The 17,914-nt window shown below is 38.9% G+C and overlaps 1 protein-coding gene across 1 annotated transcript in view; it reads left to right on the top strand.

Moving 5' to 3' along the window:
* LOC102846892 (disintegrin and metalloproteinase domain-containing protein 5-like) overlaps nt 1–14,088 on the top strand; it is a 131,671-nt gene extending 117,583 nt beyond the window's left edge. The window contains exons 14-15 of the mRNA XM_006900304.1: nt 12,826–12,916; nt 13,842–14,088. Of these exons, the coding sequence (XP_006900366.1) occupies nt 12,826–12,916; nt 13,842–14,088 (338 nt within the window). The remainder of the gene's footprint in view (nt 1–12,825; nt 12,917–13,841) is intronic.
* The last annotated feature ends 3,826 nt before the right edge of the window (nt 14,089–17,914 follow it).

Below are 17,914 nucleotides of genomic sequence, written 5' to 3'. Positions count from 1 at the left end.
TTGTGCATAGGGTCGCTATGAGTCGCAAACGACTCGATGGCACATAACAACAACAGCAACAACAGCTTTGTAGGATTAAATTGATTGAACATGCAATCACAATGGATTAATTATAATCATTCGCTGGAATGCGAAAGTACGACACAAAGAACTGGTGATTGGAAAATGTGGCCTTTTTTGTGACAGAAATTGGGCTGCGTTGAGATCACAGGATTAATCTATTTACTTCAAATACTTTATAAAAGGCAGATATGGTTACTATCTAAATGGACTTCACCAGATAGACTACCAAAGAATTGAAAGGAATATATCCAAGGCAAGAACCATTGGAGAAACTCAATATGAGCAATTAAAATCAGGCCTGAAGTTGATTGTTGAACAATCAACTTATTTATTTTAAATACATTTTTTATTTTCAGTTGGTTTGCTTTTTTGCTAGTGTATGATATTAGTGATATTATTTTATAATTTCCACACTCTGTTTGGTCACCTTTATTTGAAATGGGAATAAATAAGTATCTCTTACAGTCAATTGGCAAAGTTGTCCTCCAGATTTCTTGACATAACTTGCTGAGCACATCAGAGAAGCATCGATTTGTTGAAAAGTTCAATTTGTATTCCTTTAATTCCTAGGGTTTTCTTTTTTGCCAAATCCTTCAGAGTTTCATCACCATTGCCACTTGATCATATGTCGTTTCTTGAAATTCTTCTGTGTCAACCTTTTCTTCTTTCTCTTGGTGCATTGCCTCTGTATACTCTTTCCATCTTCTTTTAATGCTTTCTGAATCACTCAAGATTCTGCCCATACATAGCATTGTAACTCGTGGCTTGAATTTGTTCTTTAGTTCCTTCAACTTAAGAAATGCTGATTGAGTTAGGCCTTTTTGATTTTCTGACTTAAGCTACTTACACAATTTATTGTAATACTTTTTGTTGTCTTCCTGAGCTGCTTTTTGACATCTTCTATTCAGCTCCTTAACTTCTTGATTTCTTCCCTTTACTTTGGCTTCTCAGTGCTTAAGTATAATATTCAGAGTTTCTTCTGACATCCATTTAGGTCTTTTCTTCTTGTTCTTCCTTCTTAGTAATGACTTTTTGCATTCTTTATAAACAATATTCTTAGATATATCTTTACACAGCTCATCTGGTCTTCGTTAATTAGTGTTCAAAGCCTCAGACCTGTTCCTGAGTTAGTCTTTATATTCAAGGAGGATAGGCTCAAGATAAAATTTTGATTCTTGTGGATATGATTTAACCTTCTTTAGCTTTAATTTGAACTTGCCTATAAGTAGTTGATGGTCTGTTCCACAATTAGCACCTGGCCTAGTTTTCATTGCTGATCTTGAACTTCTCCAACAATTCCTTCCACATATATAATCAGTCTGATTCCTGTGCATACCATCAGGTGAAATCCATGTGTATAGCCTGTGTTTGTTTCTTAAAAAATGTATTTTCTAGGAATAAGTCATTGATAATATAGAATTCTCTTATTCTATACACAGCCTCATTTCTGTCATCACGTCCATACTTTCCTCCTACTGATCCTTCTTCCAGGTTGCCAAGCATAGTGTCCCTCTCTAAGGGATAGCCTCTCCTATAACAATAAGATTGATTTCCTCCTACTGATCCTTCTTCCAGGTTGCCAAGCATAGTGTCCCTCTCTAAGGGATAGCCTCTCCTATAACAATAAGATTGATTTCCTCCTACTGATCCTTCTTCCTGATTCCCAATTTTTGCGTTCTAGTCACCCATTAATAGTGCATCTTGGTTACATGTTCAATTGATTTCTGACTGTAACTGTTGGTAGAAATTATGTATTTCCTCCTCTTTGGCTTTGGTTGTTGGTGCATAAATTTGAATGATAGTGATATTAACAGATCTTACTTTATACATATGGATATTATACTTTCACTCACAACATTTTTTAAACTATGGAAGTGACCTCATTTTATATTCACCTTTTTATCTCCAACATAGTAGATCATATGATAATCTGATTCAAAATGTCTAGTGCTAATTCACCTTATTTCACTAATACCTAATATGTCAATATTTACAAGTTCCATTTCTTTCTTAAAAATGTCTAGTTTTCCTACTTTCATGCTTCTCACATTCCACGTTCCAATCATTAGTTTCTGCTTACAGCTGTTCCTCCTCCTGTGTGCTCCCAAATCTAAGGTCTCAGCCTCAGTTGCCATATTTGTTAGTCTATTCTAAGTGTGCTCTACTATGCATACGGTTTTCCAAGGCCTTTCAGAAATGGATGGCCAATCCTTCTTCCTGTTCCTGTTGTTATGTGCCGTCAAGTAGCCTGCAACTCACAGCGGCCCTATGCACAACAGCCCTAAACTCTGCCCTATCCTGTGCCAATCTCATTATCTCTGACACACCTACCCCTGTTAACCCAGTCACTGAATTAATCCATCTTATAGAGGGTCTTCCTCTCCTGTGCTGTACCCCCACCCTCCCAAGCATGACATCCCTCTCCAAGGACTGGTCCTTCCTTGCAACATGTCAAAAGCATATCGGACAAAGCCTCAGAATCCTTGCCTCCAAGGAGCAGCCTGTCTTCACTTTCTCCAGGACAAACCTGTTCGTTTTTGTAGCAGTCCATGGTATATTCAGTACTCTTCCCTAGCACCACAGCTCAAAGGCATCAATTCTCCTTCTATCATTCCTAGTCATTGTCCAGATCTCTAATGCATAGCAAGAGATTGCAAAGACCATGGCATGTATCAGGCACACCTTAGTCTCCATACTGAAATCATTGCACTTCAGTACTTTAGAGTGGTCTTTAACTGAAAACTTTCCCATTGAAAAACGGCTTTTAATTTCCTGGCTTCTGGTGCCAAGAGTGTTGAATATGGAGCCAAGCAAACCAAAACTGTGAACAATCTCAATCTCTTCACCATCCACTACAATGCTGCCAATCAGCCAAGGATTGAGAATCTTTGTTTTCTTGATATTGAGCCTCAATCCATACTGAAGACTGCAGTCCCTTACCTTCCACAGCAAGTGCTAAGGTCCTCCTCAGTTTCGGCAAGCACGGTGGTATCTTCTGGATAATACAGAGTGTTGATGATTCTTCCTCCAATCCTGATGTCACATTTCTCCTCATAGAGACCAAACTCTGAGATAATCTCTTCTGCATAAAGATTGAAAAGGTATGGAAACAGTATACATCCCTGGGGTACACCCTTCCCAATTTTGAACCATGCAGTGTTTCCTTGCTCTGTTCTGATGACTATCTCCTGGTCCAAGTATAGGTTTCACATTAGCACAATCAAGTGTTCTGGGACTCCCATTCTTTTCAGAGTCAGCCACAGTTTTTTATTATCCACACAGCCAAATGCCTTTGCTAATCAATGAAACAAAGATAGACATTTTACTGGTACTCCTTGCTTTCAACCAAGATCCATCTAACATTACCTAAAATATCCCTAGGAACACGACCCCATCTAAACCCAGCCTGCACTCTTGGTAGTTCTCTGTTGATGTGTTGTTCTAGTCATTTTTAGATAATCTTCAGAATCTTCCTTGCATGTGATGTTAATGATATTGTTTGATAATTTCCACACTCTGTGGGATCACCTTTATTTGGAGTGTATCTATATCTACAAATATAGATCTCTTCCAATCACTTGGCCACATGGTTGTTCTCCAGATTTCTTGGTACAACTTGGTGAGCACATCTAGGGCAGCATCTCTTAGTTGAAATAGGTCAGTTGGTATAACATCAATTCCTGGGGTCTTCCTTCTTGTTGTTGTTGCTGTTATGTACCATCGAGCCACTTGTGACTCATAGCCACCCTATGTACAAGAGCCCTAAATGCCATTATATCATGTTTCAAACTCGCCTTCTCAAACACACTCATTCCCAGCACTCCACTCACAGAATCAATCCATCCCACTGAAGGTCTTCCTCTCCTGTGCCATCCCTCCACTCTTCCAAACATGATGCCCCTCTCCAAGGACCAGTCCCTCCTTGCAACATGCCCAAAGTATGTCAGACGAAGCTTCAGAATCCTTGACCCTCTCCAGGACAAACCTGTTTGTTCTCCTAGCAGTCCATGATATAGTCAACACTCTTATCCAGCAACACACCTCAAAGGCATCAATTCTCTTTCTATCAACCATATTCACTGTCCAACTTTCTGATGCATAGCACGTAATTGTAAAGACGATAGCCTGGATCAGGCACACCTTAGACTCCAGCCTGATGTCATTGCACTTCAGTACTCTTGAGAGGTCCCTCACAGCTGACTTTCCCAAGGCAATTCATCTCCTGATTTCCTGGCTGCTGTTACCAAGAGTGTTGACTGTGGAACCAAGAAAACTAAAACTGTTAACTATCTCAATCTCTTCACCATTCATACTGATGCTGCCAATTGGCCCAGTGGTGAGACTCTTTGTTTTCTTGATGTTGAGCTTCAATCCATATTGAAGACTGCAGTCCTTGACCTTCTATAGCAAGTGCTTCAGGTCCTCCTCAGTTTCAGCAAGCAGGGTTGTGCCATCCGCATAACGCAGGTTGTTGACGGTTCTTTTACCAATCCTGATGCCACATTCCTCCTTGTACAGCTCATCGTCTCGGATGATCTATTCTGCATACAGATTGAAAAGGTATGGAGACAAAATACATCCCTGACGGACCCCTTTCTTGATTTTGAACCATCCAGTGTCTCCCTGTTCTGATAACTGCCTCTTGGTCCAAGTATAGGTTTTGCATTAGCACAATCAAATGTTCTGGGATTGCCATTCTTCTCAAAGTTAGCCCACTGCTTGTTGTGATCCACGCAGTCAAAAGCCTTCTAAGGGTTTCTCAGTACAAAGCTACATATGGAAACAATTTCAGTTATTATATTTGAGACTTGGGCCACAGGCAAACTATATATCATGGTATTCACCTATTAAAATATATTTTCTCACTTTGAGACAAGTAGCAAAGATTGATAAAATCTCTAGAATAACAAAATGTGGCTATATATTAGACTTAATAGAAGGTCTCTATTTTGCTTACAACAAATGAGGGAAAGTGATTTTTAAATTATTTGTTGAATGTAAAATTTTAATACTATAGTAATTTAGGGAGCTATGGTGGCCTAGCTTCTCCAGCAGTTCTTTCCTCAGATGTAATCAATCTGATTCCTATGCATACCATCAGGTGAATTCCATGTGTATAACCTGCAGTTATGTTTCTCATAAAACATATTTGCAATAAATAACTCATTGATTGTGCAAAATTCAATCATTCTATCTCCAGCTTCATTTCTGTCACTAAGTCCATGTTTTCCAACTACTGATTCTTCTCTGTTCTCAACTTTTGCATTCCAGTCACCCACTATTATCAATGCACCTTGATTGCATGTTCAATCGATCTCCGACTATAGAAGTTGGTAGAAATCATCTATTTCTTCTTTGGCTCTGGTTGTTGGTGCATATATCTGAATGATAGTGGTATTCACTGGATTTCCTTGTAAGTGTATGGATATTATCCTGTCACTTACAATGTTGTACTTCAAGGTGTATCTAGAAATTACTTTTTTTAACTATGAAAGCAACCCATTTTTTCTCGCCTTTTCGTCTCTGGAGTAATATATCATATGATCATCTGAATCAAAATGCCCCATGCCAGTCCATCTCATCTCTCCAATGACTAGTTATGTCAATATTTATGAGTTCCATTTCTTTCTTAACAATATCAAATTTTTCTACATTCATGGTTCTCACATTCCATGTTCCAATCACTAGTGTCTGCTTACAACTATTCCTCTTCCTTTGTATTTCCATACTTGGAAGTTCTACCTTAGTTGCCCTCTCTGTTAGTCTATGTGTGGTCCATTGTATATAGGGTTTTCATAGACCTGCTATTTCATAAGTGGGAAAGTGTGCTATTAGGGACCTCTCCAGGGTACTGAAGAGCAATTGTGTCACTCTGGAGATTAAGGTGCATCTGATACAGGCTATGGTCTTTGCAATCGCTTGTTATGCATCAGAGAGTTGGACAATGACTAGGGAGGATAGAAGGAGAATTGATGCCTTTGAGCTGTGGTGCTGGAGAAGAGTATTGAATGTAGCATGGACTGCCAAAAAAACAAACAGATTCATTCCGGAGAGGGTTAACCAGGCTGCTCCTTGGAGGCAAGGATTCTGGGGCTTTGTCTGACATACTTTGGACAAGTTGTAAGGAGGGACAGGTCCTTGGAGAGGGACATCATGCTTGGGAGGGTGGAGGGATGGCACAAGAGGGGGAAACCCTCTATGAGGTGGATTGATTTAGTTACTGGGGTAATCGGGATGGGTATTTCAGAGGCAGTTCAATTGGCACAGGATAGAGCAGGGTAGGGCTGTTGTACATCGGGTCGCTATGAGTCAGAAGCGACTTGATGGCACATAACAACAACATGATGGCCTAGTGGTAAAAAAACTACACTTCAATCCCTAAAGCACGTGGTTGCATTCTACCAGGTACTCCGTGAGAAGATGGGCAATCTCCTGTGGAACCCTGTGGAACCCTGCTGGAGTTGTAGGTCACTTCCAACCTGACGGTACACAACAACAGTAACATCATAATTTAGATGAGGGCTACTAAAGTCTGTGTACTTCAGCTGTTCTTTGCTTGCAATAAGAGGTCAAGAAAGGCCTCATAGCTTGCTTTATGTTTACAGTGTCTAGAGAAATAAAAACTGATTTCTTACCTCAGCCAGTATTCCCTTGCACCATTGGGCTTGATATGATATATAAAGATTCTCTTTTAAAATGAACCTATATATAATCCCATGTAAAAAGATAAATATCTCTAATTAGTGATATGATTTTCCTTCAAATACTCTTGACATTTTTCATCACATCTTCTACAGTTAGAAGTTAAGTGACACTGAGTGTAGATACCAAGGGACTTATTTCCAAAGGAAACAAGAATACTGCATTTTCCTCACAGTGCCAGAAGGCCAAATAGTGGATCTCAAACCATATCCTTCTTGTTGCAGAACCACCAAATCCTGGATTTTATTGAACCCTTGCCCTGGTAGCATAGCAGATAGCGTATTAATAAACTGCTAACCAGGTTGGTAACCCAAAAGGTCACCAGGTTTAATCTACCAGTGGATCCAGAGGAAAAAGTGACAGTTTCTTTCTGTAAGGATTCGTAGTTTCAGAAACCAGATAGAAGTTCACTGTAAGTCAGAACTAAATTAATAGCAATAGATTTTAGTTTTTGCATAATTAAAAGTCACAGGAGAGTCTTGGTCCAAAAGCCACTGATGATATCAGGTCATTGAAGGTTAAAGATTTAAATTTCATGAGATTCAGTTATCTTAAGATTGTTGTTTGGTACTGTGGAGTTGACATTGACCCATAGCTTGTTTCCAGAGACAATTAATCACCGGGGAGTAAATTGCTCATTCATTTCCTGCAGAACAGTTGAACCCCATGCCTTCAGGATTGTAGTGCAGCTTCTTGCCATTAGGCCACTAGAATTACCTATCACACACACACACACACACACACACACACACACACACGAAATTATTCGAGAAGCTGGATTCTATGAAGAAGAATGTAGTATCAGGATTGGAAGAAGACCTTAGCAGATGACATAACTTCGCTTGCTGAAAGTGCAGAGGACCTCAGACATTTGTTGCAGATCATTCACTTCAGCCTTCAGTACGAATTGTATCTCAACATCAAGGATACAGAATTTTTACCATGGATCAATAGGTGACATCATAATAGATGGAGAAAGGATAGAAACTGTCGATAAATTCACCTTATTTAAATCGAAAATCAGTACACTTTTCATCACCAGTCGGGACATCAGGAGAAACATTACACTGGGAAAGTCTGCAGTTTGGAACCTTTCCAAATTACTGAGAAGCAGTGATGTTAGTTTGATGACTAAGGTGCACTTGATTCAGACCATGGGCCTTTCAGTTATGCTCCTGGAAGCTGAATGATGACAGTGAATAACAAAAGAAAAAATGATGCCCTTGAGCTGTGTTGTTGGAGAAGAGTACTGAGTATCCTACAGACTGCCAAAAGAACTAGCATATATGTCACGGAGAGTGCAAAGCTAGTATTCTTTGGAGGCAAGGATGGTGAAGCTTTGCCCCTGCCCCCATGCTTTGGGCATCTTATTCCTTGGAGAAAGACATCATGTTTTGGAAGGTGGATAAGTGAAGAAGAAGAGCAAGACCCTCCACCAGGTGGATTGACTCAGTGACTGCAGTTATGATTTTGAGTGTACCAGAGATGGTGAAGCTGGCACAGGATAGGACAGGGTTCATATCTGTTGTTCTGGGGTCACTATGAGTTGTACTTAATGACACCTAACAACAGCAACAACAAACTGATGCTTCTGTTTTATTGCATTTACACCTCGACTCTTGTGACTCCTAAAGAGAAAAACTTATAAATAGGAGCTGTGGTACATGTGAATTTGGGGCTCATTGTCCACAAAGCCGATCACTAAACTCCTAACCCACTGGTTTCACAGGTGGATGGAGGTAGAATTGAAGTTCGCACTGTGCTATGTGACACTGGAAGAGAGGGTCACTGTCAATATAATTTTTTTAAGTATTTCAGTAGAAACTTAATGTGATTTATAAAAATATCCCTGTAGTTATTTATGACAACAAAAATCATTTGGTTGACCCACTTTTTTTGTTGTTAGGTGCCATAAAGTCAACTCTATTATATAACAGATCAAAATTTTTTCCCAGTCTTGTGCCATCCTTACCACCTGCTGTGTTTACACTCATTGTTACAGTCACCGTGTCATTCCATATTGTTGAGTGTCTTCTTCTACTGTGATGACCCCTCTACCTTTCTTAGCATGAAACTATTTTCTAGGGACTGAAGCTTCCTGACAACATGCCAAAAATATATTAGACAGATTTTCATCATCCTGAAGAATTCTCTCGCTGCACTTCATCCACAACAAATTTGTTTATTAATATACCTAAAAATAAAGGTAGACTACCTGCCATCCTGGGCCTTAGAAATTGAGCAAAGACCAACCACTGGGGAAGATGGATATGTTGCTCAATGCGTGGGAGATCCTTTCACGTTCCTCAAATCTTTTACTTCGCAGCTAGGAAATTGCTCTGTTCACTCAGAATTGTGGCTGCTGCAACAGGACACTCCTTTCTCAGGTGAATCCAGGGAAGGGTTGTCATCCCTTTGCACAGTAATGCAGAGCAATAAAACTGAAGTCCTCCCTTATTTATGGTTTAGTATTTTTAGTAATCATGGATTTCCTCTCCCATATTCATTTTGATTGTCATATGTGCTGCATCAAAATGTAACTTATTTTGATTAATCAGTTTTGCACCTCCCCTCTTTCACATTTTGCATGACCCTCAGCCCAGCCTTTCATAGAATCTTGGAAAATAGGATATTCAGATATAATCTAAGCAGGGTTTTGATTGCAATAAAGCACAAATAGTTACAAATTGAGTGAGTTTCCATAGTAGGCATTTTCAAATGAGAATTATTGGTGACAATGGATTCTGCTTAATCCAAGCATTCCTAAACCACCAACTCATGATGAGACAGCTATTGGAAATGTGTGTGTGTGGTTTAATTATATATAAGTGTTGAAATTAATGACCATTGAAGTTCCCTCTAACAAAATTTTAAAAATTATCTTTTAGTGATACTAGGAAACAATGAGGCCTCTGGTTTGAAGCAAGTTAAGTCTAATAATCTTTGAGTGTGATATCAGCATTATACAATTGATATGACTCTATGACATTGTTTGGGTCAAGAGTAAAATATATTTTCTTCCTTTTTACTCTTCTTGGATAGAGACCTAAGGCAGAATAAGGCAGAATTTAGGAAAAATAAAGAAGGCAATGAGTGGTTTGGGTTTTTGTGGGGTTTTTTTCCCCCCTAGCAATAAAGAGACATTCTGATAATGTGGTGGTTTCTTTGGAGGTTGTGTTATTTTTTGTTATTATTGTTTGTAATGGCTTCTACTTTCTCTTTAGTATATAGCAAAATTTAACTTTCTTAAAATAATGAGATTTAATTCTGGACATAACCTTCAGTTAGCTTGTTGATACCAAAGAGGGATCATAAACATCTTTAGGGATAATATTAAAGTTGTCATTCTGTGTCTTTTACAAAAGGTATTTTGCAATGAATACATCATTACAAACACAAAATTCAATCTTTTTATTTCCAGCTTAATTTCTATCATCAAGCCCCTATTTTCCTGTTGTGTGAATAGGGCAGGGGAACACTAGATATTCTAAAGTTGAGAAGGGAGTCCTGGATCAGGGTTATATTCTCTCTCCATAGCTATTCAATTTGTATGCTGAGCAAATTATCTGAGAAGCTGGACTCTGTAAAGAGGAAAGTGACATCAGGTTTGGAAGGAGACTCATCAAAAACATGCATTATTCAAATGAGACAACCTTAGGAGGATTTGAAGCACTTGTAGAAGATCAAGGAATACAGTCTTCAGTACGTATTGTATCTCAATGTCAAGTAAACAAAGATTCTTACCACTGGATCAATAGACAGTGTCAGGATGGTTGGAGAGGCTATTGAACCTCTTAACAGCTTCATCTTGCTTGGCTCCACAATTAACACCCTTAGTACTAGCGCACCGGAAATAAGGAGATGTCTTGCCCTGGGAAATATCTGCAGTTAGGGACCTCTTCAAGTTATTGAGGCATAACGATGTCAGTTTGAGGACAAAAGTGTGTCTGATACAGACTATAATATTTTCAGTCACTTGTTGTGCATCCAAAAGCTGGACAGTGAGTAAGGATGACAGAAAAAGACATGAGGTCTTTGAGCTGAGGTTTTAGACAAGAGCACTGAATGGCCAAGAAAACAAACAGATATCTCTTGGAGAGGGTGCCGCTTGAGTGCTCTTTGGAAGCAAGAATTCTGATGCTTTGCTTCACACACTTTGTGCATGTTGCTAGGAGGTGTTATTCCTTGGAGAGGGACATGATGTTGGGAAGAGTGGATTGGCACGATGAGTTCTGCAATGGGTTCTTGCATAAGAAGTGTGAGGATGGCTCAGATCTTTTGTTAATGGGGTCACTGAGTCATACTTGACGGCACCTAACAACAACAGCAACCACAGTCCTTCTTCACTTTTTCCCACTTCTGCATTCCAGTCACCAATTATCATAGACACATCTTGATTTCATGTTCAGTCCATTTCAGACTGCAAGATTTGGTAAAAATTTTCAGTTTCTTTCTCTTTGGCTCCAGATATGTGTCTATTTGAAAAACAGTCTTATTAATAAATTTTCATTATATACATATGGATACTATCCTATCTGACAACACTGTGTTTCAAGGTAGAACCTGAAATTGATTTTTTTACTATGAATGCAACACTGTTCTTCTTCTGTTTTTCCATTCTCTGTATACTATTACCACCTGATTATCTAATTCAGAGTAGCCAAAGCTCATCTCACTAATGCCTAATATGCTGATGGTCTTGCATTCCATTTAATGTTTAACAATTTCCTATTTTCCAACGTTCAAGCTATGTACATTCCATGTTCCAAGGATTAAACTATGTTTGTTATTGTTTTTTCTCATTTCAACTTACTTCCCATCTAGACTCTAACTCTACTCTACTATAACTATGTTCATTCCTTTAGAGTTCATAAGGTTTTCAAAGTCCTGTTATTTAAGAAATAGATGGCCCATTCTGCTTCCTTCTTGTTGTTGTTGTTAAGTGTCATTGAGTCATAGACAACTCACAACAACTCAAAGAACAAAAGACCTGGACACTTGTATAACTTTCATCATTTTTCCATGTTCACTGAGTTTCCGGAGGCAAGCAATTTTGGAAATGGATGCCACTCTTACTTCCAAGCTTGTTCTAACAAGGGAGCTCAACCAAACACTATCCACCATGGATAACCATTATCACATTTGACATATCAGTGTCACAGTGTTCAGTATCACAGCAACCACGAGTTACCTCTATGCAGCAAATGAACAGACCAGTTCTACACTATTTAAAAGAATGTTTGACCAAAACCAATTAAAACTATACTTGAGGGGCGCAGATTAAAATCACCCACCTTTGGCTTTGTAGCATCACTTTCTGTCCACCAGGCCAAGTGAGCTCTCTCTATGTTGTTGCTGAGTGTCATTGAGTCATAGGTCCTTGGTACCAACAATCAGGAAATAAGGAGACACATTACACTGGGAAAATCTGCCAATAGGGACATCTCCAAATTATTGAGGAATAATGATACCAGTTTGAGAACTAGTCTTTCTAATTACTTGCTATGCATGTGGGAGCTGGACAATGAATATGAATGGCAAAGAAAGGATTGAGGCCTTTGAGCTGTGGTGTTGGAGAAGAGCACTGAATATCCCATGAATGGCCAAGAAAACAAACAGATATCTCTTGTAGAGGGTGCAACCTGAGTGCTCTTTGGAGGTAAGAATTATGAGGTTTTGCTTCACATACTTTGGGCATGTTGCTAGGAAGGTTATTCCCTGGAGAAGAATGATGCTGGGAAGGGTAGAGGGTCAGTAAGTAGAGGAAGACTCTCAACCAGGTAGACTGACACAGCAACTGCTGCGATGGCTTTTATGTGTCAGGAAGTGTGAGGATGGCACAGGATAGGAGAGAGTTCACATCTTTTGTTCATCGGGTTGCTATGAGTCATACTCAACTTGACGGCATCTAACCACAATAACATGGATAATATAATTTAATATATTAATTACTATACTAATAATATAAAAATTTCTAGATGAACTTTATGTAAGTATAATAGTTTAATATAAATAATCTTATATTAGCATTTACTTATTTTGGGGTTTTTCCTATTTAAGATTCTTTAGGTGCTCCTTTTTATTGTTTCGAGGAAATTAATGGCAGAAGGGATCGATATGGAAATTGTGGCAAGGAATTTTGTGTCTTTCCGTATGTATTTAGAAAACTAATTTTGTTTTAAATGTACGTTATTTATTGCTGAGACCCTAGCATATGTTATATACACAGTAAAGTGAAATTTTATATCAGCCTTTTTATGTTTACATCATGTAAATAATAAATAGCATTTGCTCAGTGCTTAGTGTTGAGATTTCAACAACCATTCATCAAAGTTGAACTCCCTTTATTGCTGTGATGAGCTAGAAACTGTGCTAAACAATTTATTTTTTTTAATTATTATTAAGTTTTATTAGTTTTAGTCAAAATTTACAGAGATTTTGGGTTTTCATTCATTCATTGTTGCACTGTTTTCTCTACCCTCCTCCCCAGTTCATTCTTCTTCCCCACCCCCGAATGTTTGTTTTAATTGTCCAATTGCCACAGTGCTTGTCGAAGCCAGTTCTGACTAATCTCCTATGTCAGTATGTCCTTTGCCATTCCCTATCACTCCTCCCTGAGAGAGACTTCACCCTGATTCATAAGGAAAAGGGGATGGCATATTCTCTTAGCTACTTCCTTGTGCTAAACAATTTATATATCATATGCAGAAAACATGTAATAATTTATGACATTTAACTGATGAAAAAATTAAAGGTCACAGAGGTAACTTTCCTCTTTTGCTCACTTTTTAAAAAAAATAGCATAGGATAGATCTATGAAGGAATATAAGGTTGTCATTATGCATATGTCATTAAATTCTCACTTGTCATGTTGCCTAACAAACAAAACATGCCAAATCCTAAGTCCCATGCACAAAGAAAGTTGTCTCTCTTTGTGCATGGGACCCTGAATAAAGAATATTGTTAGATTTGAGCTAAATTTTTAACACTTTTTTTGTCTCAATTAACTATTCCAACAATTTATGTATTTCAATCACTAAAGAAAGAAATTTGTTTTCTCTGTCTTATGCATTTAGCAATGTTTTATGTGGAAAATTAGTTTGTGCATGGCCACACAAAGATTTAATAAGACGTGAAAATTTATCTGTGATTTATTCACATATACGAGATGCAATTTGTGTATCTGCACATAATATCAATGAAAGACCTCGTTCAATAACAACGTACCTTGAACCAAGCGACAGAGATGAGACATTTGTAGAAGATGGCACACCGTGTGGTCCTGATATGGTAATTAGAACCTACAAAAATTCAAGTGTTTAAAATTACTTTTATAGTGATACTTAAATTTTAACACTATATCAACTTATGTGTTTTAAAATAACATTGTGAGGGTGTTTGCTATGAAGTCCACAATTTGTTTATTTTTGTTATAGTAGAGTTATACAACTATTACCAGACTTAGAACATTTCTATCACTCCAAGATGCCCCCTTCTTAAAATATTTTTATTTTCATACTGTCACTATATGCACTGTTTCACTCTTGTACGTTGTGTCATTGTATTTTATAAAACCATTAATAAACATTGTGTTTTACCTAATGGATTACTATTTACCAATGCCTTTTATCACCCATCTCATCAAATTCCTATTACATCTTGCCTCCTTCTTCACCCTTCCACCATCTGTTCACTAATGTCTGCTGCCCTAGTGGTTTTGTTCTTCCTTACCTTGCTCCAAACTTCCTCCTCTCCCTCCCTCCTCTTTTAAATAGTATCCTGTTCTAACTTGCTAATTCTTATAGCCATATTGTCCTCTCATTAATTCTTGGTTGGTCCTCCCTTCTTTTGATTCTTTAGATTTTTTGTGCATTTCATTACTGCTCTTCCCATGCCCAAACCCCACCACTCCCCCATTTGCTCTCTTGATACAGTATTTGTCTTTTTGTGACCACAAAGGATGATGTCTTCTAGGCTCACCCCATGTTGCATAGTATTTTATAAATTCTTCATTGTTCTTGAGTGGTGCATAGTACTCTATTGTGTGAATGTACTACCATTTCTCTGTACATCAACTTGTGATGGACATTTGGGCCATTTTCTTTTTCTTGCTGTTGTGATAAATGCTGTGGTGAATATATCAGATAGTGCCTATCTCTGTTTATGTCTCGATCCTGATTTTTTTTAGGGAATATATTTAGTAGTAGAATAGCTGGGCTATATGGGATTTCTGTATTATACTTTTTGAGGAAATTACAAACTGTTTTCCATAGTGGTTGTACCATTTTACAATCCATGCACCAGCAGTACATGAGTTCCATTCTCTCAACATCCTTGCCACCATTTATCATGCCTTTCCCTTTAAAGTTTGCTATTGCTGCAGTGGAGCTCTGGTGACTTGATGACTGCCTTTGAATCGAGCACAACCAATTGTTATTATTGTTGTTATGTGCCATTGAGTCGTTTGTGACCCATAGAGACCCTATGTACAAGAGCCCTAAACGCAACCTCACTGTCTCAAACATGTTCATTCCCAGCACTCCACTCACAGAATCGATCCATCTCATCGAGGGTCTTCCTCTCCTGCGCTGTCCCTCCACTCTACCAAACATGATGTCCCTCTCCAAGGACCAGTCCCTCTTTGCAACATGCCCAAAGTATGTCAGATGAAGCTTCAGAATCCTTGACTCCAGGGAACATTCTGGCTTCACCTTCTCCAGGACAAACCTGTTTGTTCTCCTAGCAGTCCGTGGTATGTTCAACACTTTTCTCCGGCAGCACAGCTCAAAGGCATCAATTATCTTTCTATCATCCCTATTCACTCTCCAACTCTCCAATGCATAGCATGTAATTGCAAAGACTATAGCCTGGATCAGGCACACCTTAGTCTCCAGCCTGACGTCGTTGCACTTCAGTACTCTTGAGAGGTCCCTCACAGCTGACTTTCCCAATTCAATTCGTCTCCTGATATCCTGGCTGCTGTTACCAAGAGTGTTGACTGTGGAGCCAAGCAAACTAAAACTGTTAACTATCTCAATCTCTTCACCATCCATACTGATGCTGCCAATTGGCCCAGGGGTGAGAATCTTTGTTTTCTTGATACTGAGCTTCAATCCATATTGAAGGCTGTAGTCCCTGACCTTCTGCAGCAAGCACTTCAAGTCCTCCTCAATTTCAGCAAGCAGGGTTGTGTCATCTGCATAATGCTGGTTGTTGATGATTCTGCCACATTCCTCCTTTACAGCTCAGCATCTCGAATGATCTGTTCTGCATAAAGATTGAAAAGGCATGGAGACAAAACACATCCCTGATGGACCCCTTTCTTGATTTCGAACCATCCAGTGTCTCCTTGCTCTGTTCTGACGACTGCCTCTTGGTCCAAGTATAGGTTTCGCATTAGCACAATCAAATGTTCTGGGATTCCCATTCTTCTCAGAATCAGCCATAGCTTGTTGTGATCCACACAGTAAAAAGCCTTTGCATAGTCAATGAAGCACAGATAGACATTTTTCTGGTATTCTCTCCTTTCTGCCAAGATCCATCTTACATTAGGTTTTCTTCTTTTTCCTTCCTTTTTAATTCTGCTTTTTGCTCTAGTAAATCAGTGGTGACAATTCTGTCTTGTAATTCACTGGTTCTATGTTGCATCTCTTCAACTCTTTTCAGCTCTTGTGTCCCTCCATCATGTTGACAGTATCCGAAACATTGGACTTCATATTTGGATAGCAGTTTCTTGTTTTTTCCAGGGCTGCTAATGCCTCGTTTGTTTTATCTGAAGTGTTTTGCATTATTTTTTGAGCTCCTCCTGGTTTTTGCTTGTGATGTCCTATAATTCTATCGAGTTTATTTTTTCACCCATTGAAAATATTAAATCATTATTCTTTTAAATTCTGTGTCACAAAGTACTATCAGACTTTCTGGCTTCAGGAAATCCATAGGTACTGTGTCACCTTTTGGGGGTGACAGTGTGCTTTGCATCTGTGTAGGTTGTATAGTAGCCTGCTTCTTCTGTGGCATTGCTATGGTAGAGTTTTTCAAGCCTGAGGTAATGATAGCGTCTTATATGAAGTCACTGTTCTAGAAGAGCATGGGGCAGCTACCCTACCTGGGTTTTTGTTCAAACTTCTAACCCAAGGGAAGGTTCAGTTCAGGACCTGTGAGAACAACCTCTTATTGCAGCTAAATCAGATGAAATACTCTTAATTAAAATCAAGTTAGTTGACTGGATTGGGGGGCACACGTGTGGGCCAGAACAGGCATGGCGAGACTCTGGGTCTCGTTGGGCTCTGGGTCCAGTGGGGCTTGAGTAAACATAGTCAAATCCCCACTGTCCTGCTTGCTCCTGGCAGGTGGTTCCCAGGGAGGCTTGGCTGGTGGTGCCTGCCATGCCTGAAAAACAGCTTCTGCCATTGCTCAGCTCGTGGCTCCCATCGGGGTCCATAGCTCACTGCTCCTGTGGCTCCCAAACTAATTATTTTTTTTTGTCTTTTTTAAAATGGTCTTTTTAAAATTTATTTATTTATATATTTTTATTTTAATGAACATTTACAGAGATATTGGATTTCCATTCATTCATTGTTACACTTTTCTCCCTGCCCACCTTTCCCCACCCCCTGCCTCCCAGTTTGCTCCTTTCCTTGAAAAGTAAAAGAAAAATTCCTTTATTGGTATACAAGTATACAATCTCCCCCTCCCCACCCCACTGGGTATACTCCACTATGAATTCTGGACTCTTGTCATAACTATAATACACAATCATATATAATTTTTAAACTGTTCTCTCCCTTATCTGTTTCAATGCAGTATACATAATTTATCCAATTTTTCTCAGTCTCTCCCCAACCCTGATATCAGTCGTGTTCTACAACAGTGGCACTATGCAGTATTTGTCCTTTTGTGACTGAGATCTTTCTTCTGCATAATGTCCTCCAGGGTCACCCGTTTTGAATAATATTGCATAAGTTCCTTGTTTTTCAATGCAGCATAGTATTCCATTGTGTGAATATACCAGAGCTTCTCTGTCCATTCATTTGTTGATGGGCACTTACGTTGTTTCCAACTCTTTGTTATTGTGAACAAAGCCTCAGTAAACATGGGTGTACATATATCTGCCTCGGTGGCAGTTATGGTTTCGTTAGGGTATTCAGAT

Source organism: Elephantulus edwardii, unplaced genomic scaffold, assembly GCF_000299155.1.
Source record: "Elephantulus edwardii isolate Elephantulus edwardi_28Jun2011 unplaced genomic scaffold, EleEdw1.0 scaffold00279, whole genome shotgun sequence".
Taxonomy (NCBI): Eukaryota; Metazoa; Chordata; class Mammalia; order Macroscelidea; family Macroscelididae; genus Elephantulus; species Elephantulus edwardii.
The sequence above is the reverse complement of the archived record's forward strand: the minus strand, read 5'-3'. Positions and strand labels throughout refer to the sequence as shown.